This window comes from Durio zibethinus, chromosome 5 (genome assembly GCF_047325235.1).
Source record: "Durio zibethinus cultivar Kanyao isolate XHJ-2024 chromosome 5, ASM4732523v1, whole genome shotgun sequence".
Classification (NCBI taxonomy): Eukaryota; Viridiplantae; Streptophyta; class Magnoliopsida; order Malvales; family Malvaceae; genus Durio; species Durio zibethinus.
In genome coordinates, this window is record NC_143166.1 from 22,294,285 (window position 1) to 22,319,330 (window position 25,046).

At 36.1% G+C, this 25,046-nt stretch overlaps 1 protein-coding gene and 1 pseudogene across 1 annotated transcript; one reads left to right on the forward strand and one right to left on the reverse strand.

Annotated features, from left to right (window-relative positions):
- Positions 1–4,162: 4,162 nt before the first annotated feature.
- On the forward strand, positions 4,163–4,903 carry LOC111281569 (uncharacterized). The gene is made up of 2 exons (XM_022869288.1): positions 4,163–4,246; positions 4,328–4,903. The coding sequence occupies exons 1-2, from the start codon at positions 4,163–4,165 to the stop codon at positions 4,901–4,903; spliced, it is 660 nt and encodes a 219-aa protein (XP_022725023.1).
- Positions 4,904–17,094: 12,191 nt separating this feature from the next.
- LOC149518826 (25S ribosomal RNA) lies at positions 17,095–24,915 on the reverse strand (annotated as a pseudogene).
- Between the last annotated feature and the right edge of the window lie 131 nt (positions 24,916–25,046).

A 25,046-nucleotide genomic window follows, 5' to 3' on the forward strand; every position in this document is an offset into this window, starting at 1 on the left:
ATTTTATGAATATGGTGATTTCTGGTGAAATGATAGAAAGTGCCATCAAGAGTGGTAAGATTGAGACAAGTGATATATCCAGTTCCAAGAAAGTAATGCCACCTAAGAAGAAAAATGGAGAGGCACATGTTGTGGCCTATGGGAATCAACCACCTAGAAATTTTATCTCATATCTCCGCTACCCAACCTGCTCGTCTTATCACCCCACCTCTCATAACCTTTCCCAAGGTCCATACCTATTTAAATGGTACCACCACTGAGATTCCCATAAAGCTTTTGCCCTCGCATGCTTATTTATGCTTTTACACCTACAGCCTAACCTATTATCCAATCAAATAATTTGACAAGCAATCTTAGAGGTTTAAGGGCCATTTAAGAGAAAACTCCCTTCAATCCCATTCCCATATCTTATGCTGATTTGTTCCCTTAATTGGTAGCAAACCATCTAATTGCACATTATCCTATAAAATCATTGAAGCCTCTATACCCTAACTAGTATAATCCAAATGCTCGATGTGATTATCATGATGGGGTTGCAAGCCATTCTATAAAAAATTACATAGCTCTTAAGTATAAAGTGTAGCACTTGATCAAGAAAAGATACGTAAATTTTGACACTAATGGAAAGCCAAATGTTAATGAAAATATTTTACCAAAGCACGTTAGGTCAATGATCAATGCAATAGATGGCGGTATGGTAAGGCATGTTAAAAGAAGTGTTGATTAAGTTAAAATCTTGATGGGTCAAGTGTTCGAAAACTTGGTCAAAGTTGACATGCTTCACCTAATTCCCTCAAAATAAGTGATCTATCAAGAAAACTATGATCCAACCCAAACATGTATCTATCACATTAATATGGCAAGGCACTTAATTCAAAATTGTAGTATGTTTTGCTAAATGCTACAAATAATGATGGATTCATCCTCGGTAGAGCTTTATGAAGAGGATAATCAGAACACAAAGAATGCAACAAGAAGGTCTTCAAAGAGTATGCCCTCTAAATTTATGCTTAAGCTAGTGACAAATTATTGTCATAAAAAATGAAGTAGGGTGTAAGGGCAATCCTTGATGAATGAAGCAAGAGGAAAATCTATTGAAAGTATGTTCCCCAAGTTTGTGCCTAAACCAATAACTATCTTTTACAATCCAAAACCAATCTTAGTGAAAGAATAACCCATTTCCTTTCCCATGAAACCTATAATAATTCAAGTCCTTAGCCCATTCCTTTATCAAAGTAATATGGTAATGCCATAAAAGTATGATTATAATGTCATGGCACAAGAATCAAATGACTGTCAAGTTGCAAATGACCCAAATGGCACTAGTATTGTAAATATAATTGGGGTAGGTGGAATGAGGAGGAATGGAAGATGTTATACTCTTGGAATGATAGAGAAGGCTCGAAAGGGAAAAAAAGAGATGTTGGGAGAAAGAAACAAGACTCATTCTGTAATAACTCAAGATGCATAATATAAAGAACCTGTCACTAAAAAAAACTTATAAGTTCTTAAAGTTGATTAAACATTATGAATACAATATAATAAAGTAGTTGGGCAAGATGCCTGCTCAAATTTCTTTGTTATTACTGTTGTTGAATTTTGAACCACATCAAAATGCCTTACTGAGAGTGTTGAATTAAACACATGTGGACTATAATATCTCTATTACAAATGTTGATCATATTGTTAAAAGTATTATGCTTTCAAATTTCATAACTTTCAATGATGATGAAATTTCACCATAGGGATAAGGCAATACCAAGGCCCTTCATATCACTACTATGTGCAAAGGACATATCATAGCTAAGGGGGCCTAATTGATAACGACTCTACAATCAATGTCATGCCCATGATTACCCTAACAAAATTATCTATTGATGTATCACATGTAAAGACCAGTTATATGATAGTAAGGGCTTTTAATAGGTCTTGGAAGGAAGTGTTAGGGAACATTGAAATACCAATGCAAATATGGCCATGCACTTTCTCTATAGAATTCCAAGTCATGGAGATTTTGCCATCTTATAGCTGCCTACTAGGATGACCATGGATTCGTAAGGTAGGAGTTATCCCATCATCTCTAAATTAGAAAGTAAAGTTTATAATTAAAGATCAACTAATTAATTTTTTGGAAAAAAAAGACTTGTTGGTAACTAAGCCCATGACTACTCCATATGTGGAAGTTGCAAATAAGGCATTAGAGTTTTAGATCCATTGAATTTATTAATGCAACTTATGTGGAGGAAGGGTCAAAAGTGTATGCTCCACGCTTATCAAGTGTAACCATGATGGTTATCAAACAAACACTAGGTAAATGATGGTGTGTTGGATACGGACTTGGAAGGAATTTGTAAGGAACTAAAGAGCCATCGAGAGTATTTGAAAATTGAGAAAGGTTTGGATTGGAATTTAAAGTCATTATGGTAGAAAGAAAGAGAGCCATGGTTAAAAAAAGGGAAAAGAGATTGGCACAGCTTAAGGGACATGAGCCAGAATATGAAAGAATGATCCACCCTAATCTACTAGAGGACATGCAAAGGGAACTTATGCTAATCATAAAAAAAGCCTTTTTCAAACTCCATGTCTATATGGTGGGAAATAGAGCAATAACTATTCAGGAAGATCATCCTCTTGTTTATCCATGTCCTTTGGGTGAAGAGCTAAACAATTGAAAATCAATGAAGTTGCCAATTATCCTTAAATCTTTCACAAAATAATTTTCCCCAATGCTTATGCCCAAAAGCATTTGGAAAAGTTTTGTATAGGCTTATCTTTTCTTTATCATTTCAATAAAATGACTAGTGTTTTGCACTTTCGTTTCCTCTATTATTTCATTCATTCAAAGTTACAATTTTCTTTTTTTTTTTTCCCACACATAAGCCTATATCCTTTCAATTTCACCTATTTTTAGGTTTTCAAATAATGAATACAAGGATAATCATGACGACAATACAAGATTTGACTTTGAAAAACTTATTCACATTGATGAACTTGATAATGAAAAGGATTCGGATAAGGACAATTTGCCCCCTAATCTATTAAAACTAATGGAATAAGAAAGGAAACCAATTGAACCCTTGCATAAGTTATAGACATAGTTAATTTAGGTGATGAGGAAAATATGAAAGAGGTTAAGATGAGTACATCCTTTTCACACACAGAAAGATAAAGGTTGGAAGAATTACTTCATGAGTTCATTGATGTGTTTGTATGGTCATACCAAGATACGCCAAGATCAATTCAGATATTATAGAACATTGATTACCATTAAAGCCAGAATGTAAGTCAATACAATATAAATTGAGGCGCATGAAATCGTACATGTTAAAAATCAAAGAATAAGTAAAAAAGCAATTTGATGTAGGCTTCTTGGAGGTAGCCAAATATCCAAAATGGGTAGCTAATGTGGACCCAATTCCTAAAAAGGATGGAAAAGTTTGAATGTGGGTAGACTATAAAGATTTGAATAGAGTTAGCCCGAAACACAATTTTTCTTTGCCCTATATTGACACTTCTTAGGATAACACCGCTAAGCATTCCATGTTCTCTTTCATGGATGGTTTTTTTTGGATATAACCAAATAAAATGGCCTCTATTGATATGGAAAAAACTAAGTTTGTTACCATGTAGGGCATGTTCTATTATAAAGTTATGCCTTTTGAGTTGAAAAATGCATGACTACTTATCAAAGAGGTAACCCTTTTCTATGACATGATGCATAAAGAAATAGAAGTGTATATGGATGACATGATTGCAAAATCTTGTAAGGGAAAGGACCATGTTACTAATCTTAGGAAACTATTTGATAGATTGCAAAAGTATCAACTCAAGCTAAACCCAGCAAAGTGCACATTTAGTGTTAAGTCAAAAAAATTGTTAGGGTTTATGGTTAGTGAAAGGGGCATTGAAGTTGATCTAGATATGATACTCACCACCCAAAACTTATCTCCCCCACATAACCAAAAGAACGGATTTTCTAGAAAAGCTAAATTACATTTCCCATTTTATTTCTCAATTTACTTCTAAATGTGATCAAATTTTCAAGTTACTTTAAAAACATAATACCAGAACATGGGATGAGGAATGTTAATATGCCTTTGAAAAGATTAAAGAGTACCTATCAAATCTTTCAATATTAGTACTAGCTATTGTGGGGAAAACAATGATTTTATATCTCACGGTGTATGATCGTTCTATGGGATGTGTGTTGGGGCAACAAGATGTAGCGGGTAAGAAAGAGCAAGCTGTCTATTACTTAAGTAAAAAGTTCACTGAATATAAGTCTAAATATTCCCAATTGGAAAAAATGTGCTACGAATTACCTTAGATAGCCCACAGACTCAAGCAAATTGTGTTATACCATACTACTTGGTTAATAACAAGGTTGGATCCTCTCAAGTATATATTTGAAAAACCATCATTATTAGAAAGGTTAGCAAAATGGCATGTCATGCTCTCTAAATATGATATTGTACATGCGTCACAAAAAGTGATCAAAAGAAGTGTGATAGCTAAATTCCTTGTAGAGCGTGCAACTGATTATTATGAGCTTATGAAATTAGACTTTCTTGACAAAGATTTAATGACCATATCCCGAGAGGAGAAAAAGGAGCCAATCGAAAAGCCATGGAAAATGTTTTTTGATGGAGCCTCGAATGCTTTAAGGCATGAGATTAGAGTAATTTTGATATCCCTTGGTGGAAATTATTATCCAAACACTACAAGGTTGGATTTTAATTGCACCAACAATGTGGTAGAATATGAAGCATGCATAATGGGCCTACAAATGGCCATTGTAAGGAAAATTGGAGTTTTGGAAGCCTATGGAGACTCAACCTTGGTAATCTATCAACTATGTGGTGAATGGGAAACAAGAGATTATGATACCAAAAGTATGAAGTAGAATTGATCAAAAAGTTTGAAAAGGTTCAATTCTGTGATGTACCTTGAAAAATAATCAAACGACTGATGATCTAGCTATATTAGCTACAATTTTAAAGTGAGTGATAAGATTGAAATCCAACCTATCCAAATAACTATGTAAGGATCATTAGCATATTATTCAACTATTGAAGAAGAGATTGATGGTCTGCCTTAGTACTATGACATCATGCAATATGTCGAGTACCAACAATACCCAAAACAAGTGTTAGAAAATGACAAACAAATTATCAAGAGATTGGCTATGGGATTTTTTTTTACGGAGAAATTTTGTACAAGAAAAGTTGAGATCAAATGTTATTAAGATGCATGAATGCTATTGAGGCTAAGAAAATATTACAAGAAGTGCATGAAAGAACTTATAGAGTACATGTAAATGGCCACATGATAGTTATAAAAATCATGAGGGTAGGTTATTATTGGTTAAATAGAGAGTGATTGTATCAACTATGCCAGAAAATGCCTTAAATGCTAGATTTATATAGATAAAATTCATGCTCCTTTAATTCCTTTACATGTTTTTATGCCTCCTTGGTCATTCTCTATGTGAGGGATGGATGTAATTGGACCATGACTCCAGAAGCTTCAAATGGACATTGATTCATCTTTGTAATGAGTAACTATTTCACAAAATGAGTTGAAGCAACTTCTTATGCTAATGTGACAAAGGTAGGAGTAAGCAAGTTTATAGAAAGGGAGATAATATATCAATATGGCCTTCTAGAAAAGATAATTTTTTATAATGCTCACAATTTGAATAACAAGATGTTAATGGATGTATGTGTTCAGTTTAGAATGAAAGCACCACAATTTAGCTCCATACCACCTAAAGATGAATGGAGCAATAGAAGCTACCAGTAAAACTATTAAGAGGATAATAGGAAAAATGACTAATAGTTATATGGACTGGCATGAAAAGTTGCCTTTCACACTACTTGCTTATAGGAAATTAGTGCGCACATCTACTGGGACCACTTTTTTTTTTACTCGTATATGGGATAAAAGCTATGTTGCCAATCAAGGTAGAGATTCCTTCTTTAAGGATCTTGATGGAAATGAATTTAGAAGAAGTAGAATGGGTTCGAAATCATTATGAACAACTAAACCTAATTAAAGAGAAAAGGCTCATAGCTCTTTACCATGGTTAGTTGTTCCAAAAAAGAATGATTCGAGCACATGACAATAGACCTTGATTTAGGCATTTTTGTGAGGGAGAATTGGTTTTAATGAAAATTCTTCTGAATCGACATGATAATCGAGGAAAATGGGTACCTAATTGGAAAGGTCCATATGTAGTCAAAAAGGTTTTTTTAGAGGGAGCACTGATCTTGGCAGAGATAGATGGGGATGACTTGCCAAACCTAATAAATTCAGATGCTATAAAAAAACTTTGCCTAATAAGAAAGAAAAAAATAAAAAAAAGAAAAAAAAAGAATCAAAAAATGAAAGAAGACTCATAACTAAAAACCCAAAAAGGACAATTGTGTCAAAAGGAAGGATCTAAGTTGAAAACTAGAAAATGTGGCTTAAATGCAAAAGAAATATCTAAGTGCAAAGGGGCAAGGTCTAATACAACGAACTTGGAATGATCAAGTGCATTAATAGAATGGGTTTTTAAAAGGAAAAATTTTGGAATATTATTCATGACTGTTTGAATATTCACTGTTTAAATACAATTCTCTTGTTCAAGCTTCTCGGTAGATACATCCTTGTACCTTCCTTAAAAAATATTCACCTTTCTCTAATCTACCTTGCTTTTTGACAATTTTCATTCTCTCAAATAGAGGAAACACTAATTTGTTACATTATTCATGAAATTTGGAATATGATAAATGATTAATAATTTTCATAAAAGGTTTTACATTATTTTGTGAAAATCAAGGATAACAAAGTCAACACAAAAAAAAAAACAAAAACAAAAAGCAAAAAAAAACAAAACACAAAAAAAGAGAGAAGATTTGGAAAAGCATCTATTTTCAAATTCATTAATTCAAAGTTAAAACTTGTTGGAAGTAATGTTGGATAAGGATATCAACAAAATATTGTCATAGTTCACAAGAAAGCAACTTTTAGAATATGCAAACCAGGATTGAGATCGATTGTTTAGAAAAAGAAACAAGAAAAAAGACAAAGTAAAAAATAAAAAATAAAAACAAAGGAAGGATTGACTTAAGGAACCTTGTTACCATAGTTTGGTTGCATCATATTGGTTTCTAATAATACTTTCATTACATGTACTACATTCATGAATCACGTTTAATATATTCTTTAGAAAATTTTGAACTTTATTTTTTTTTAGGAAGAATCATTCAAATAAAAAACTAATATGAAGAATGATTTTGAAACAATCACAACTAATGAAACCCTTGAGCCATAACATCATGAGTCATTTCCAAACTAGTTTCAAAATGAAAGAGAACGAGAGAGAAAAGTAAAACAAGATTTTAAAGTTTCAAAGCATCTATTTAAGGGAAACCATTTTCAAACAAGATTTGGGGCCATTTTCAAACAAGACTTTTAGAGTTTAAAAACCTCTATTTGGGAGGAAGCCATTTATAAATTTTTAAAGTTTTAATGCCTCTATTAAATGAGCATTCAAAGATTTTTAAGATTTGTAAGACCTCTGGACATAATCTCTAAGACCTCTAGATAAAACATTTTAAATTTTTAAACTTTCAATGCCTTTATTATGAGGAGCATTCAAAGATTTTTGTGACTTGTAAGGCCTCAGGGCATAATCTCTAAAATCTTTAGGCAAAACATTTTAAATTTTTTAAGTTTCAATGCCTCTATTACGAGGAGCATTAAAAGATTTTTGAGATTTGTAAGACTTCTAGGCATAATCTCCAAGACCTCTGAGCATAATTTCCAAGACCTCTGGGTAAAATATTTTAAATTTTTAAAGTTTCAACACCTCTTTTACGAGGAGGATTCAAAGATTTTTAAGATTTGTAAGACCTCTAGGAATAATTTTCTAGACCTTCGTGCAAAACATTTAAAAATTTTAAAGTTTCAATACCTCTATTACGAGGAGCATTCAAAGAATTTTAAGACCTCTAGGCATAATTTGTAAGTCCTCCAAGCAAGATTTGTAAGTGTTTTGAGCTAAATCTATTTTAATTTCAAAATTTGTAATACCTCTGGGCATGAACTCTTGTTTTATTTCCAAATTTTATTGAGTTTTCATTTAAATTTGTTTACAAACAATCAAGTTTATTAATTCACAAAAAAAAAACAAAAAATAATAAAAAAACTTTTTTAAATCATCATCCAGTTAAAATTGTTGTCAATGTTTTTGCATTATTTCTAACTCTAAAAAATATGCAAAGAAGGGTAGTTGTAGACATCAAATTTTGTCCGAAACATTTTAATATGGTTGAATAGAGCCCATTTAAAGCTTGTAAAAAGGCCCTTTAAGAGCCCATAAAATGCATTGATATTTGGCCTATAATAAACAAAGAAAAAGGAAACCCATATGATTACTATCAAACTCTTTCATATGATATTTATGTGGATGATACCTTTTCACGTAGATGTATGAAAAATAAAACAAGTAAACCCTAAAGTCAATTCTAGTCAAAATTGCATAAAACTTGATCAAAATGAATAAAACGGAGTTTAAATAAAGTTCACAGCCTAATTGGAATCAATGTGGTTTAAAATCAAATTGGTGACTTTTAAAACACTAAAAGTTTTTATTGTACTAGGGAAATGTGAAATTACCAAAATACCCATATAAAGGTATTTTCGTAATTTGGCTTTTTCGAGCTTGAATTTTCATGAACTTTTTTAAATCTTAATTTCATAATACTTCATGATTTTCAGTGCATTTGAAATTATAGTAGTACCCAAGGAAGTGTGAAATTACCAAAATACCTTTAGGTATTTTTGCAATTTGGCCTTTCCGAGCTTGGATTTTCATGAAACTATTTAGATCTTAGTTTTATAATATTTGATGATTTTTGATGTATTTAAAATCATAGCAGTATTTCAAAAAATATGAAATTACTAAAATACTTCTATAGGGGTATTTTCATAATTTGACCTTCCCAAGCTTGAATTTTCATGAAACGTTTCAGATATCAATTTAATAATATTTCATGATTTTTGGTGCTTTAAAATCTCAAAAATGGGCCTAGGAACATTGATTTCTAAGAAAATGGCCAAAATACCAAAAACTTTGCATTAGGGGTAAAATGGTCTTTTCATGGGTTTAGAGGATATAAAAAATCCAACCTTTGTAGTGAATAATATGAACCATTGAATCTTTTATTGAAATTAATGCAATGGCCAAAGGTGGTTCCTTGAAAAGAAAAAAAGAGAAACTTTGACCTTAAAATGAGATCTCACCCAAGGGTTTATAATTAATATATGAGATTTTTTTAGAGGGCTAATTCTTGAAGGCTAGAAGGAGCTTGGTAAAAGAAGGGAAGAGGAGTTGGAAGACAAAAAGAAAGAGCCAAACACATAAAAAAAGAAGAGGGAAAGAGGTTGCTAAAAAAAATAAAGAAAGTCAAATAAAGGATGAAAGAGAAAAAAAAAGAGGATAAAAGACGAGTTTGCTGAATAGCTAGGGAGAAGTCTGCTAAAGAAGAAGAAAAAGGCTAGTGGAGAGAAAAGGGAAGACGTAAGAAGAAAAAAAGAAGGGTCCACAAAAAATGGTAAAGTTGAAACTTGTGGTAATTTTTCATCTTTGTAGTTTTTATTCTTCTGTGTAAATGACACCATAGCAGGCAACATTCTTGTTGACCTTGCTTTCATTTCTTAGCTCCATTGTAGTTGTTTTCTCCTTCATTTTATTACTTTTAATTCCAGCCTTATTTTATTTTCCTAGCACTTGCATTTTGTTCTTCATTTAAGCTTTGTTTACTATATCTTAATTAATGAAATTTCCTGTTTTTGGTTAAGCTTAGTTTTTTTTTTTTAAATTTTTCCAAGTTTAAATTACTTTGCTTTCAGCTTGTCTCTTGCTAAGAAGTATGGCTTTTGATTGTTGGATAGATTTTTGTTCATCATTAGGCATCAAAATAGCTTGACTATTGAATGTTTGATTTTTTTTCTTTGCCATTTAACTATTCTACTTGCTTTTATTTTCTGCCTAGCCCTCGTTTATATTATTTATTGAGCTTGTTTTGGTTACAATTTTCTTGTTATTTTAATTTAGTTGCATGTTATTACTATGGTTTCATGATAATTTAGGACCTTTCCTTTTCATCACTTGCATTTCATTTACTTTCCTTTTATCTCCTATATGAATGTACAATTTTGGGGTGGGCTGTTTCCATGTCATTTTGTTCAGTTTTTGTAGTAAGTTGCCTTCCATTTTTTGTTTGTTCTTGAGGGCCCATAGTTGCTGATTAAAATGTACTTATGGATGAAGGAAAATGCTAGATTTTCATGCTTATTGCTTAATGGTTGTTCATGGAATTTAAAAGATAATAAGGATAAAGGAAATTTTTATCCGATGATGAGATATTAAGGAATTCTGAGTAGTGATTCTTTAAAGTCTCTAGTGAAAATATTTTTCTAAAAATACTATCAAAGTAAAGGAGTTATATAGGAAAATATTTAATACAAAAAAAATTATGTTTATCTATTTTTCTAAAATTATTGTACATTGAGAATAATATGTGATATTGTGATCAACAAATTTTAATTATAACTAAAAATTACAATAAGAATACTAATTAAGTAAAAAAGGAAAAAGTGAATGAAATTTTTGAGAATGGGATTTTAAGGAAGTCCGAGTAGAGATTCTTGAGAAATTCCTAGGTGAGAAATTTTTTATAAAATATTGCCAAAGTATCATGATATCTAGGAAAATTTTCAAAAAAATTTATTTGCTTTGTTCCTCTCATTTTTTTAGTGATAATCGGAAAATAAGTAAAGAGATTAAAGCATAATCAATATATATTTCATATGCATATTCTACTTGATTATTTGCATTACATAGTTTTAAATGTAAATGAAATTTTCGATGATGGGACCTCAGGAAGTCTGAGTAGTGATTCCTGAGAATTTCTTAGGTGAGAAAAGATTTCTAAAAGTCACCAAAGTATTGGAATATTTAGAAACTCTTTTCTATATAGATATTTTTTAATTAATTTGAACAATTGTCGTAAAGATACAAAAAATATACATATTTATAAAAGCATGCATATTTTAATAATAAAATTGAGAAATAAAAATTTCTAATGATGGGACCTTAGGAAATCTGAGCAATGATCCCCAAGAATTCCCTAGGTGAGAAAAGTCTTCTAAAAATTACCAAAGTATTGGAATATTTGAAAGTTTCTTTTCAATATGAAAGATTTATGTTTGATCATTATTCTTAATTTGAGTATTTTTTATATGAAAATATATACTTTTGGAAATAAATTTGTTTATAGATAATAATATTAATAATAAAGTTGAGAAATGAAAATTTTCAATGATGGGACTCCGATAAGTCCGCATAGTGATTCCTGATAATTTCCTAGGTGAGAAAAGTCTTTTAAAAGCTGCCTAAGTATTTTAGAAGTTTCATTTCAATACAAAAAGTTTTCATTTCTTAATTATTTTTCTTAATTTGAATAGTTTGTCTTAATAAATAAGTGTGTTTTTTGAAAATAAATATATTTATAGATAATTATACTATTACATGACTTTTAATAATTAAGAAAGACGAAAGATCTCCGAATATGAGATCCCAAAAAAATCCAAGTAAAGATTTTTTAGGAATCTTTAGGTAAGAAAATTTATCTAAAATACCGTCAATGTATTGGAACATTTAGATTAATTTTTGATAAAGAGTTTCCGTTTTGTTTTATAAAAGGCATAGAAATATGAGTTTTAGAAATACTCCTTGTTTTTAAAATTATAGATATCATATTTTATCTTTTTCAACAATAAACATTAGAAATAAATATGAATCAATGAAGATAAGATTTTTGAGAAATTTGAGTAATGATTCTTAAAAATTTCTTAGGTGAAATGGTTCCTTTTAGTATTGTCAGAGTATTGGAATAGTTTTAGGAAATTTTCAATATAAGGTTCTTATTTATTTTCCAAGCTTACTAAAATTTAAAAATATGTTTTCAAAGAAATTAGGAAAATTAATTTTTAAAAACCAAAATTAAGACCATTTTTGTCAATATTAAAAGATAATGCATAATTAATTGGTATCACTTTAAACAGGCACTGTGGGATTCCTAATTCTTCCCCTCGCATAACCAACTCCCAAACCCAAACTGTTTAAACAAACCTAAAAAATTTTCTTTTTAATAAAATTTTAATTAGTTTTAAAATTTTATTAAGAAGATAAGCTTTAATAGATGGCCAATCACACCTAGCCAGAAAAGGATTAGTGGTGACTCCATCTTTTGTTTTCTAAATTCATCTAGCAATTCCCAATGCTGTTACAACAATACAAATTTAGGGGAAGCTTTCCTATTTATACTTGAGCCCTCTTGGTACTTGTGGTTAAAATGAATCCAAGTGCATGCCCATTATAGGCCTTTTGGATAGTTCTAGGGTGCCCAGGCTCCAACAGGGTCGATTAAAACGTCTCTAGATTTCTATTAGTTTTAGGCTCCCAGTCAGGCCTCGGGTCTGGAAGTGTCCGAGCAATTTTGTTAAGTGCTCACACCTAGTGGGTTCTAGAGCCTTGACTACCTAAGTGCCACTTTGGCTGCAGTTAGGCCCTTCTAGACACTCCCTTGTTGGGTGCTTTAGTGCCTGACACTGTGCCCATTCTTGGCCTTTTTAGAACCTTTGATGTTTGCACACTTGGCCTACATTTTGACTTCTTTAGACCCTTTTGTGCTCATGCACTTGGCCTATTTCCAGGCTTCTCTAGGCCTTTCCATGCCTATGCACTTAGCTTGTCTCTAGGTGGTTTTAAGCTTTTTTGGGCTTAACTACCCATACCATATCTTGGGGCATTCTAGAACCTTCCAATGAGCAGTCATTATCTTTAGCACCATGCAGCTCACCTTAAGTGTACTCTTACACTCCAGCCTTAGTCTTGGCCCATACACTTAGGTAAAGTATGTGCCTTTAGGGCTTTAATTTTGATTCTTTTCGATTTGTTGCTTATACCATCTCGAGCAAGTCTTATCACATGACCTCTTTGGTCTCAGACTTGTGCATGATCCGTGACATTCTCCCTCACTCATTCTAGTAATGCTCTTATTGCTAAGGGAATGTCAATTCTTCATTACGTGTGAATGCTAGATCAATGTTTAGTTTTTATCCTGATGGTCTTTGGCACTTGATCTTGATTATCCCTTTCTCTTGCCTTGATGCTAATGCATCTCTCATTGAACTGACTTCCTCCTAAGAGTCACCCACTATGCACTATGATGAGAAAGATTTGGCTGATCTCTCTAGTTTGGCAGGTAGCTCACTGTAAGCACACTCTACTAATCCTATTAGCTTGACTAATGGCTCTTCATAGCCATGACATTATCACCTTCATCAAGAGCTTGAGAGGTCCACTCCTATTGGGTCAATTAAATTGCACCTAGCCTCATTGTTCTTGTAAAGTCTTCAAGGTGCTGATGCTTACCACTATTCATGCCATTAGACTCCTCAGAAGTCTTTACAACTACAAACTTTTTCTATTATGGGCAATCTCTGGGCCTATGTGATCCCAAACATAAAAAGTTGCTAAAGGCAATGTACTTTTTATCTCTGTCCTTGTCAAGCTTCTTGGCCCTTGACTTGTGATGCCCAAGCTTCTCCTTAGCCTTATCTTTTGATGAAGAGTGGTTATTCTTGTCTCCCCTACTCAAGTCCCTATCACTAGGCTTGGGAGACTTGGTGCACTCATACTCGACCAATGATTCGACAACTATAATTGTTTGACTTAAATCTTAGACCCTACACCGCTTTAACTTAATTTTTGCCCACGACTTTAACTCGTCGAAGAAGTAGAACAAGGATTCTTGCTCACCCATGTTGGGAACCATAAGCTACAATTCTGAGAATTCCTAAAAATAGTCTCGCACTTTTTCCTTTTGAGTGAGTCGGTAAAGCTTTGCCTAAGCTTTTTCTTCCATGTACTATGGCTTAAAATGTATTGTTAGTTCCTTAACAAGTTGATCCCATGTGGTGATTGCAATCTCCCCTCACTACATGCCATCGTACCTTCGATGCCACCATAATAGGGCCACATCAGTTAAATACATGGCAGTGATGCTTACCTTGGCTTCCCTCGCTATACTAACCACTTGGAAGTATTACTTCAAGAACACATGAAGTTGTTGACTTCTTTGGCTAAGCAACTTCTCATGAATGGCTTTGGCTTGGGCACCTTTACCCTAGGTGCTAAACCCCATTTTCAACCATGGCAACTTGAAATGTGGCAAACTCTTGCCTAAGAAACTCTAGTTCTTCTCATAAGGCTACCACTAGAGCTTCTACACCTTTATTGTGCTGCATGAACACTTCTATCTCTTAGGTCAAGGCACTATGCATCTCTTCTTTGAGCTCCTCCTATACTAAGTCCAACTATTTGATGTGATCCATGGTGTCCTCAAGCTAATCCCTTAAATCTCCCATCGCTAACTCATATTTTGTCAACTGAAAGTCCATAGATGATAATAGATCCTTCAAACTATCTCTTTCCCCTTTGCTCGTAGGTGGGAAACCTTCTTGCACATCACTGTGCGCACTACTTGAGGGTTGCTGGCCATGCTTTAGTAAGCACACCATAATCACGAAGCTTAAACTAAAGATTTTCCCATAATTTCCTTAAGAGTACTCAAGCATCTTTGTGCCGCCTTCTTGACACTGACAACTAGCAATTACCCCTACAATACTCTCCATTATAAGATAATAACACAACTGTCACACTAACATGTAAGTTACTTGTGCAATGAAATTGACACCAACTACAGTCCTAATGAAGGTTCTGATCCCACCTCGATCAGAACAAGCTTGTACCAACTTTAGTTAGAACTGTCTCTGATACCAATTGTCATAGGCTAAGAGCTTAAGCTTAGCTACCATGTGACCTTAGGTAGGAAACTACCATCCGCATGCCTAAGTCAGCCTTTAACTAACTCTTTGTGTCATGCACTTGTGCTAGAACTCGACTAACCTCCTAGGAGTTTAAGAGAAATCTAGAAAAAAAAATGGTTAAGGTAAGAGTAGTTTATTTACTTGATGGCGTAGCTACACTTGCTCTTGGAACATAGGCCCTATGTGTTCTCTGTAAAAGCTCTCAAGGCCTAAATCCCTAAGTCTCACACTCTTGCTTCTCTTTCTTGTTATCACTTGTTACTTACATACAAATGAGAGTGAGGCTCTCCTATTTATACTTGAGTTCCTTTTATACTTATGGTTAAAATGAATCCAAGGGTATGGCCATTATGGGTCTTTTAGATAGTTCTAAGGTGCCTAGGTTCCAACAAGGTCGATTAAGACCTTTTCATATTTTTGCTAATTTCAGGCTCCCTATCGAGCCTTAAGTTTGGAAGTGTCTAAACACTCTTGCTAAATGCTCGTACCTAGCAGGTTTTAGAGCCTTCTCCATTTGGGTGCCACTCTACCCATAACTAGGCTTTTCTAGAGATTTCTTCATGTAGTGCCTAGCAATATGCCCACACTTGTCTTTTTTAAACCTTCGATGCCTACACCTAGTCCTTCAGGAGCCTTCGATGCCCACACACCTAGCTTACCTTAAGGCTTCCCTTGACCCTTTTGTGCTTATAAGCCTAGCCTATCTCTAGGCTTCTTTAGGCCCTTCTATGCTACTTATGCCTGGCCTATCTCTAAGTAGTTCTAGGCCTGACTGCCTACGCCACATCCTAGAGCTTTCTAGAACCTTCCAATGAGTAGTCCTTATCCCTGGCACCATGTAGCTCACCTCGAGTATACTCTTACACTTTGGCCTTGGCCTTAGCTTGCACATTTAGGTAAAGTATGTGCCTTTATGGCCTCAATTTTGATCTTTCTTGGTCCATTGCTCATACCATCTTGAGCAAGTCTTATCACATGACCCTTTTGGTCTCAAACTTGTGCACGATTTGTGACATAAGCACAAGCTTGAGCTTGGCATAGTCTGAGCCCCTTTTCGTATGCATGCCAATCAGTTAAGGCCATGGTGCTTGTGGGCCATCAAAGTAGCCAGTCGCCCAACAACATGACTGGAAAGTATGCACAAATTGGATTTTGCTCCAAATATATTGTAATGGATATATACAATGATAGGCCCATCATGCTTACCTACTCCCTCGTAAGGAGGAAAAGGGGGCCCAGACAACTACCCCTTAAAGAGCATAAGAGATTTTACAAATATGCTAGCAATAGATATTAAGGTGTCTGAAAATGGGGACATTTTTTTAAAAACAAGCATATCTTGCACCAAGTGTTCGTAGGTGTCGATGGTGGTCTCAACATAAGTGCAGGCATGCCTAAACACAATCCTAAGAGGATCAAATTTGTAGGCTTCTAGAATGGCTAGTACTGCAACACAATCTTTGAGAAGCTGAAATTATGCTGAGCATTTTAGTTTTATAGGTTAACTTAGGCACACATAGTCAATTCCCTGTTCAAGGTTGCACGAAATTTGGCTTAAGACCGAAGCCCATTACACATACACCAAGCATAATTTGGTGTCGATGGTGATAGAGGGGCAAAAAAATGCCTTGGGTGGGAAGGTCACAATACACATACAGCACCAAATGCCAGCATCTATTGAAAAGGTGTCTAAGGCAACAACCCATACCAAGGGCCCATTTGTGTTGATAGTGGTTGAGGTAAGTGCCTACACTAATTACCTATACCAAGTGCCAACATCTGGAAATGGTGTCAAAGGCAACATCTCGCACCAAGGGCCTAGCATCTGCTGATGGTGTCCAAGGTACCTATGGGCTAACATCTACTAATGGTGTTAGATGCGATTGCTCACACCAACCAAAGGCTAGATGCCATCGATGGCATTTGAGGCAAAAGCTTGCACCAAGGGCCAACATATGCTGTGGAGTTTAAGGCAAGTGCCTATACTAAAGGCATTTCATTATTGTTTACTTGGACACTCGAGGTTAGGATGTCATCATTTGGTCGAATCAGTTACAAATAGAGAACACCATTCATCCCTAACCCCAGAGGGGTGTAGTGTAAAAAAATGAAATGAGAGGACTTCAGTGGGTATGGTGATGAGAAGGGATGAATTGAAGCAACAAAGGGTTAAGTCTTAGTGAATCATGGTAGCAAGGTCGCTCTACCACTTATAATACCCTATCATGTATTTAAGTCATTTGCAAATGATTTTACACATAGCTTGATGGTAATTAAACTTCAAGCAGGCCCATGTAGCTTCTTCACTGCAGGGGCTACACCTACAACATATGCCCTTTGGGGCCATGAGCCCCTACTGTAGGTTGGCAATTGGGTATTAGGCACATACATCACTTCTAACCTAGATTCTAATCATAATCCAATGCATAGTAGCTTCACGTCACTGGCTTTTCAACCAAGCACGATGACCAATTATGTGAATCAATGGTTCTTCTCATAATAGGTTGAATTACTATTATAACACTGCTTTCAGTAAGCTAAAACTAACCTATCTCATGATGGTCTAAACCCACGTTCCTATTAGTGAGTAAACAATCCAACACTTAGTGAATTTTTTTTCATAATTATAGGATGAGCCAACATCGAAGGATAAAAAAGCAATGTTGCTATGAATGCTTGGCTGCCACAAGCCCTTTATCCTAGTGGTAACTTTTTTTACACTTTTAACTTCAAATTTTGAAAGTCTAAAAGATCGATAGGCCATGCTTTCATAGTTTATATTCATACTAGAAGTCAAAATTAAACAAGCTTTTACCCTTTTGTTACACATGAGATTTCTGTTCTCGTTGAGCTCATCTTAGGACACCTGTGTTATCTTTTAATAGATATTCTGTCCTAGCCAAACTCCTTACCTGACAATGTCTTTTGCTAGATTGACTGATCAAGGCTACCCTTAGGTCTAAAAAAAAAAGGTCGTGCTCTACCTTCAATGCATGGAATAAGTAAAATAACATTAAAAATAGTGGTATTCCAAATTGGCTTGAGGGCACCCACTTATCCTAAACCTCTCAAGTCATTTTATAAAGTTAGGCTAAAGTCAAGCTCAATAGGGTTTTCTTTCCCTATTGATTCTGCTAAGCCCATTTTTTTGGCTGTCATTTCACTGGATAATAGATAGGGATAATGGAAATATCATTAATCTATTCATGCACATCACTAATAGATGATAAGGCATTTGGCTACCTTAAAAGAGTCATAGTTACTCTCACCATTTACCCACACTTGGTTGAATTTCTTCACTTTGACATTTAAAGCACTAGGTAGAAATCATATTACGTAAGCATGCATAGGGACCATTGCAATGCTTTATTTTAATTAAATAGTCATTTCCCCTTATTCATACAAATTTTGAGTTAACTATTCATCACTCAATGAAGGCCTCTAAAGAAGTCATTCCTAGTTCATCCCTCAATCAGAACATGATGACCTACTCTTGTCACAAGAGCAACTCAAGTAGTGCATTGGTAGTCGATGGGTTTGGCATTGGGACCCTCATGCCCAACCTTTTAGAGCCAATCCTTTTCCTGAGGCTAGGGAACCATTTTGCTGACATTTCTTACCTATATTGCTCCATCAATTGAGGCTGTTCACCTTGGAGATTGATGTGGTTATGAGTATGACTAAGTGCAGACACCACTCAATCCTTTGGATTTTCAAGGGCCACCAAGGGTGCACCAACACCATTTGACATGTGGTATTTTTTCAATCATTAGACCTTACCTTTGGTTGAGCCATTTCCAAGGTGGGTAAGCTGTTGAATAGAAAAGATAACTCTTCCCAAGGCCTCTATATATGTCTCTGAACTCCCTAATATTATGGTTGATCATTGTGTCCTAGTTTAAGAATTTTAACCTAATTCCTTTTCGACACTAATATTGCATGTGCTATCAGATGAGCTTCCCCCATCTTTTAGGATCAACTCTATGTGTAAGTACCATTCGTAGGAAACGTTTCCCTTCTTTAACTTTTAAAGTTTAATTTGAATATTTGCTACTAAGATTAAGATCTACATCAATAACCGCTCTACCTGAGCTCATACCTTAGGTTTTACGATGACTATCGCACCTTCTTGCTTATCGAGCCCTAGCCCTTGCCCCAATGGTTGCGTATAGGTCACACATTTAAGCACCATCCATTTCTGGGACCAGTTGATTTGACAAGTGAGTTGTTACACACTCTTTAGTGGATTTCAACTTCCATGACCACTATCCTGCTATCTTAATCGACCAACACCCTTTGTGAGTTCTAGGTTAGTGCGTAGTTGGGCACTATAGCCTAGCTTTTGATTCATGATGCATTGCTAGTTCTACTTACCAAAAATGACCCACTTGGAGCTCTTAATTTTATTGCATGGCTCAACAAAAAAATCACGTTGTCCTACCTATGTAAAGTTTGATAATAGATCAAGAATGTTATGCCTTCGATGCCTTTAATCAATGGTTTTACTCGATAGAACTCGTTAAGGGCTCCAGCTATCTTGAGGGAAATTTTAGAATGAACTAGTTACTAGAGGGTTTAATTAGTCTTTTACCCCTATATCCAAGTCAGACAAATGATTTGTATGTCAGTATCACTACAAGCCTCTACTAGAGTTTCCTCTAGCTTTACCTTACTTAGGCATAGTTTATCATCTTTTGAGTCCTAATAGGTATGCTTACACTTAAACTGTTGCATGTTATGTGTTTTCTAGATCATTGACCGGCACACATATTAGACTCTTTGGTTTATGTTTTAAGATGGGTCATATGAGGAGCCTACAGGTCAACATTGGGAGCACGCAGAAGCAAGGTGTATTGAGATAGCACATACTGCATTCCATGATAATAGCAATGACACCTCCGTATTCATATCAAAAGCTAGAGTGTCATGATCAGACCTTAATGTGCCTCAGTCTTACTATGACTAACCTTAAGTTGAGCAACAATTAAGGCCTTGTTAATAGAATAATAGTCCTAGAGCAACAGGTGTGCAGTATAAGCACGAGAACATGTTATTGATAGTGTGTATGGGTAGTGTGTACCCTAGGCCCAAGATGTGCAAGCAAATATGAGCCAGTGGGTGGGCACTTTGGAGTCAAGTTGCTAGTTAGGTTCTATCGATCAAAGCCATGTGCAGGTACCCATGAGTGGGTTGGTGGATCAAAGCCATGTGCAGGTACCCATGAGTGGGTTGGTGGAGCAACAAGTGGAATCTAAGAATTATAATGGCCAAGAAGTAGGTCATTGGGCCTTGAGTTAGATGATGAAGGCCCCGAGATGGCTGTAAAGAAAAGTGTCCCCATTTCAGACATTCTTATGATTTTTGGTACAATGGCTAGGAAATCTTTTATGTATTTTATAGAGGGATGATTGGTGTCAGCTCTTCACCACCTCTTTGGCTGGCTGGTAGGTGGGAACTTGCTAATGTATAGCGAGCTACTCCTAGGCACATGTGATGTCTAGATGGGTAGGCATCATGGGTCACGAGTGTGGCATGATGTCCCCTTGTGTCATGGTAAACTCAAGGATGGTTAGGGCCAATGGGCCTCATATTGCGTTATTATGTAAAACTATGAGGTTAGATGCTAGCAATTGCTATGCCTATTGGACTCCCTTCCTTGAGTCGATTCGATGAGTAACTAAGGATCATGAGATGGTTTTTATGTAGGAGGGGCACCATTGAGCCTAAGGGATGAACAGGTTAGCAGGTAAGCATGTTGTTAGACTGGCCTATCGATAGAGGTGTGCTACTGCTAGGTAACACACCTAAGTTCCCCAAAGTGGGATGGGCATGATGTAAGTGTCCATCATACGTGCAGGTAGCCTAGAATGAGGCTAAGGGCTAAGGCCCTAAGATATGAGTTTTATGCGATAAAATGAGCCTAGTGTGGTTTTATGCTGGCTGCTAACCAGTATCTGTGTTGTGCCTTCAGGTTCTAGGCACAAAAGCTTACGAATGATTTGTGCAGGCATGGTGTTGGGTTTTCACCAAGTCAAAATCAGATAATAGTATAAGAACCAATGCTATGTGCCCTTATGAGCAAGGTGGGTCAATGTTTAGGACCATGATGCTTGCGGGCAGAGATAGGTGCTTTAAGCCACCCTAACAATCATGGGCTAGTGAGTTGATGGTTCTTCCTAATTGAGTTTAAGAATATGTGACCCAATGGGGTTAAAACAAGGAAAGGTTCATGAATATGTGGCTTAAAGGATTGATATCAAGCTATCCATGCAAAAATGGACTTGTAAAAGGTTGACCTTGACTATGAGTAGTCTTGGTACCACACGAACGTGTGGTTTTGGTCTAAGGAACATGCAACCTATGACACATGGTAATGAAGCCTAGTTTGGCTCAGTGGTGGAACTAAAGTTACCTTAGGTGTGGGCATGATAATGATAAATTGAAAAGAGATTGCGATAATGTGGATATATGGGCTTGAGAATGAGCCATCAAGGTGATACATGGTAAAAATTAGCCTAGGTAGAAGGCCTTTGAGTTGATTCTTAGATGCCAAGCAAAAGGGCATGAGAGTCTACCTCACCTAACGAAAGGTGTTGGTGCATGCAAACATGTAGTGCCCTTATGGTAGGAAAAACCTTATTGAGACTGAAATGCGAAAAGCGCTACACCATGAAAGGGTCTTATGTAAGGCCATGTAGGCCAAGATGTATGAGGTCTTAAGAGATATGAGGTGAACCTATTAAGATCAGATACTCATATGTACACTTTGTGTGGTACAAGTGCCCTAGTGAGGGTACAGTGAGTATTTAGGGTCTAAGTGTGGAACCAATCTATAAAGGTAGATGAGTTTGAGTCAGCTAATGATTGAAGCCCTAAGTTTGTGATAGTCAGCGAAGCATGAGTTCTTATGGTCAAAAGATTATGAGATTTTGCTAGTCAATGGGCCATGCTTGTGTTGGCTGAAAAAGAAGGCCTTATAAGATGTAGTGATCAATGGACCACCACAATGTGCAATTCAAGGAAGCAAGCAAGTTAAAATTGGTCAGTTGACAAAGCCTTGAGTTGTGTGGGTTAGAAGACCAATTGAGTTTAGCAAAATTAATGGTAATTGCATTTGAGTATCTAGCCAGTGGGTTGGATAAGTTTGAGCAAGGTAAAATTGAGTCGATTGGGACAGTGTAACTTTGTGAGTGATGCTAGCTACTAAGATGGCCATAAGTTTGAGTAGGCCAATAGACCTTAAGTATCGAGTGAGTCAAAGAACCCTGAGATTGAGCAGTTGATGAATAGTATGATCCAGTGGATCTTTAAACATTAAGTAGGCTCTGAGTTACCTTTTTGAGATATGCTAAAGTCAAGGAAAATAAGTTGTAGAACAATCGTGGAGACATGGTTGTATGCAGAGCTGAGTTGAGTTCAAGTAAAAATGGGGGAGCATTGTGATTGCTTGTGATATTGAGCTAAAGTAATGGAACCAATGAGTATTGAGTATATGATTGAGTATGAGATAGCATGTATTAAGATGCTACCATAAGATAAGGGTAGTTGGTTAGTGGGTCACACCTAGAGAGTTGACCTTGAAAGGGTCGAAAGGACCCAAGTTGTGAGATGACTGAAGTGTTTGAATGCCACCATGCTAAGGTCTATTGTGAGTGGTGACGTATGGCTATGGTTAACCTAAGCACCACGTTCAAAAAGGTGCATCGAAAAGCTGGTGCTATAGGCATATGTTTGGTGTGATGGGTCACATCCTGAAGGGAGCACCAATACGTGGCAAAGTAGGTGGTCATTCATTCCATCAAGGGTCGTGATTGACAAGGGTGCCTCAGGGTTGCAACTTGATGTAATCAGGGGTGAAGTAGTGCGTGGCACATATTGAGAATTGAGATAGAATCTGATAGTTAGATTTAAAACTAGCATAAAAGTGCAATAGAGTTGGGATGAGACCTATCTATATAGGCAATGAATGAGTATTGAAGGTGATGCCTCATGTGACAGGATCTCAACCCAATCCTTAAGGGCACAAGTGTAAGACATATAAAAAAATGTCAAGTATATGCAACAAGAGAGTTGGGTGTGGTCTTGGCATCAATGAGGGCATCAACATAGTAGGTGAAGAAGATTGTCATGGTTAGGACCTAGTGTGCCTCGATTCTACCATGACTGACCCTAAGCTAAGTAGTAATTAGGCCTTGCTAGCAAGACAATGATCTAGAGCAGTGGGTGTGCAATATAAGCACAAGAACATGTTGCTGATAAGGTGTACGGGTAGTATGTACCCTAAGCCCTAAGATGTGTAAGCAAGTACGAGCTAGTGGATGAGTGCCTTGGAGTCAACTAGCTTGTCGAGTGCTATCAATCAAAGTTGTGCGTGGGAACCCTTAAGTGGGTTGGTGGAGCAATGAGTGGAATCTAATAATTATGGTAGCTAAGAGGTAGGTCATTGGGCCTTGAGTTGGTTTGAAAGGCCTCTAGATGGCTGGAGAGAAAAGTGTCCCCATTTCAAAGATTCTTATAGTTCTTGGTAGGATGGTTGGAAAATCTCTTATGCTTTTTATAAGATGACAACTGATATTAACTCTCTACTACTTCCTTAGCTGGTAGGCAAGCAAGGCCTTACTAGTCTAAAGTGAGCTACTTCTAGGCATATGTGGTGTCTAGGTGGGTGGGCATTGTTGGGTCACGAGTGTGTCACGATGTCTTCTTAGGTCATGGTAAACCCAGGGATGATTAGGGTTAGCAAGCATCATATCATGCCATAGGATTAGATGCTAGCATTCGCTATGCACCTCGATCTCCCTTCCTTAAGCTGATTCGATGAGTAACCAAGGATCATGAAATGGTGTTTGTATAGGAGAGGCACCATCAAGACTGAAGGATGAGTGGGTTAGCAGGCAGGCACATTGCTAGACCCTTATGGCCAATCAGTAGAGGTGTGCTATGGCTGGGTAGCATAATCGAGTTCCCTAAGGTGGGACATCCATGATGTAAGGTGTCCATCATGCATGTGGGCAACCTAGAATAAGGCTAAGGGCTAAGGTCTTGAGCTATGAGTTTCATGGGATGAGATAAGCCTAGTGTGATTTTGGAATGGCTGCTGAGCAACATCTGTGTTGTGCCTTTAGGTTCTAGGCATGAGAGCTTACAGATGATCTAGGCAGGCATGGTGTTAGGTTCTCACCATGTCAGAATCAAGGTTGTGTACCCTTATGAGCAAGGTGGGTCAATGCTTGAGACCTTGATGCTTGTGGGCAAAGATGGGTGCTCGGGGCCACCCTAAGAATTGTGGGCTGATGAATTGATGATTTTTCCCTATTTAGTTTGATAATGTGGAAAGGCTTATGAGTATGTAGCTTGGATGATCGATATCAAAATGTCCATGGGAAAATGGACTCGTAAAAGGTTGACCTTGACTATGAGTAGTCTTAGTGCTATATGGATGCATGGTTTTGGTTTGAGGAACACTTCATCATAACCCATGTCGATCCATGCCCTAAGTCAATCAATGAATTAGCTTTTGCCATTCCATATTTAATCGAGGCATATCGCCTGCCCCCATTTACTTCCCTCTCGATAATTTTAAGCACTCTTTAACTCTTCTTTCAAAGTTCTTTTCATCTTTCCCTTGTTGTACTCATTTGCTATTGGTCTCTTTCATATTTAGCCTTGGACAGAATTTACCTCTCAATTGGGATTGCATTCTAAAACAACCCCACTCACAGACAATGCCTTATGGTGTGACAAGGTCCAGGCATGACGAGGCTCTCACCCTCTCTGATGGCCCTTTCCAGACGACTCTAGCCCTGTGTGCCACTTAGGATGCTTCTCTAGACTATAATTTGGACTTCATTCTTAAGCTAGGCTTTTCTTGATTTGTTCATTATTACTAGAGGAATCTTGGTAAGTTTTTTTTTCTCTTCTTATTGATATGCATAAACTCAATGGGTAATCCCACCTAACATAGAGTCACGATGTGAGAATCAACTAAGCCATGCAAGGGGTCTGATGGGGTCTAAATGGACACTGAGCACACGTCATCAAATATGAGGCACATTAGGAGCTTTATCACTGATGGTCATGAATTATTGTTGCCAAATACT

Coding starts and splice junctions, on each gene's coding strand:
- LOC111281569 (XM_022869288.1), top strand. CDS start 4,163: ATGATTTTATATCTCACGGTGTATGATCGTTCTATGGGATGTGTGTTG. Junction 4,247..4,327: donor CGGGTAAGAAAGAGCAAGCT/GTCTATTACTTA, acceptor GAATTACCTTAG/ATAGCCCACAGACTCAAGCA.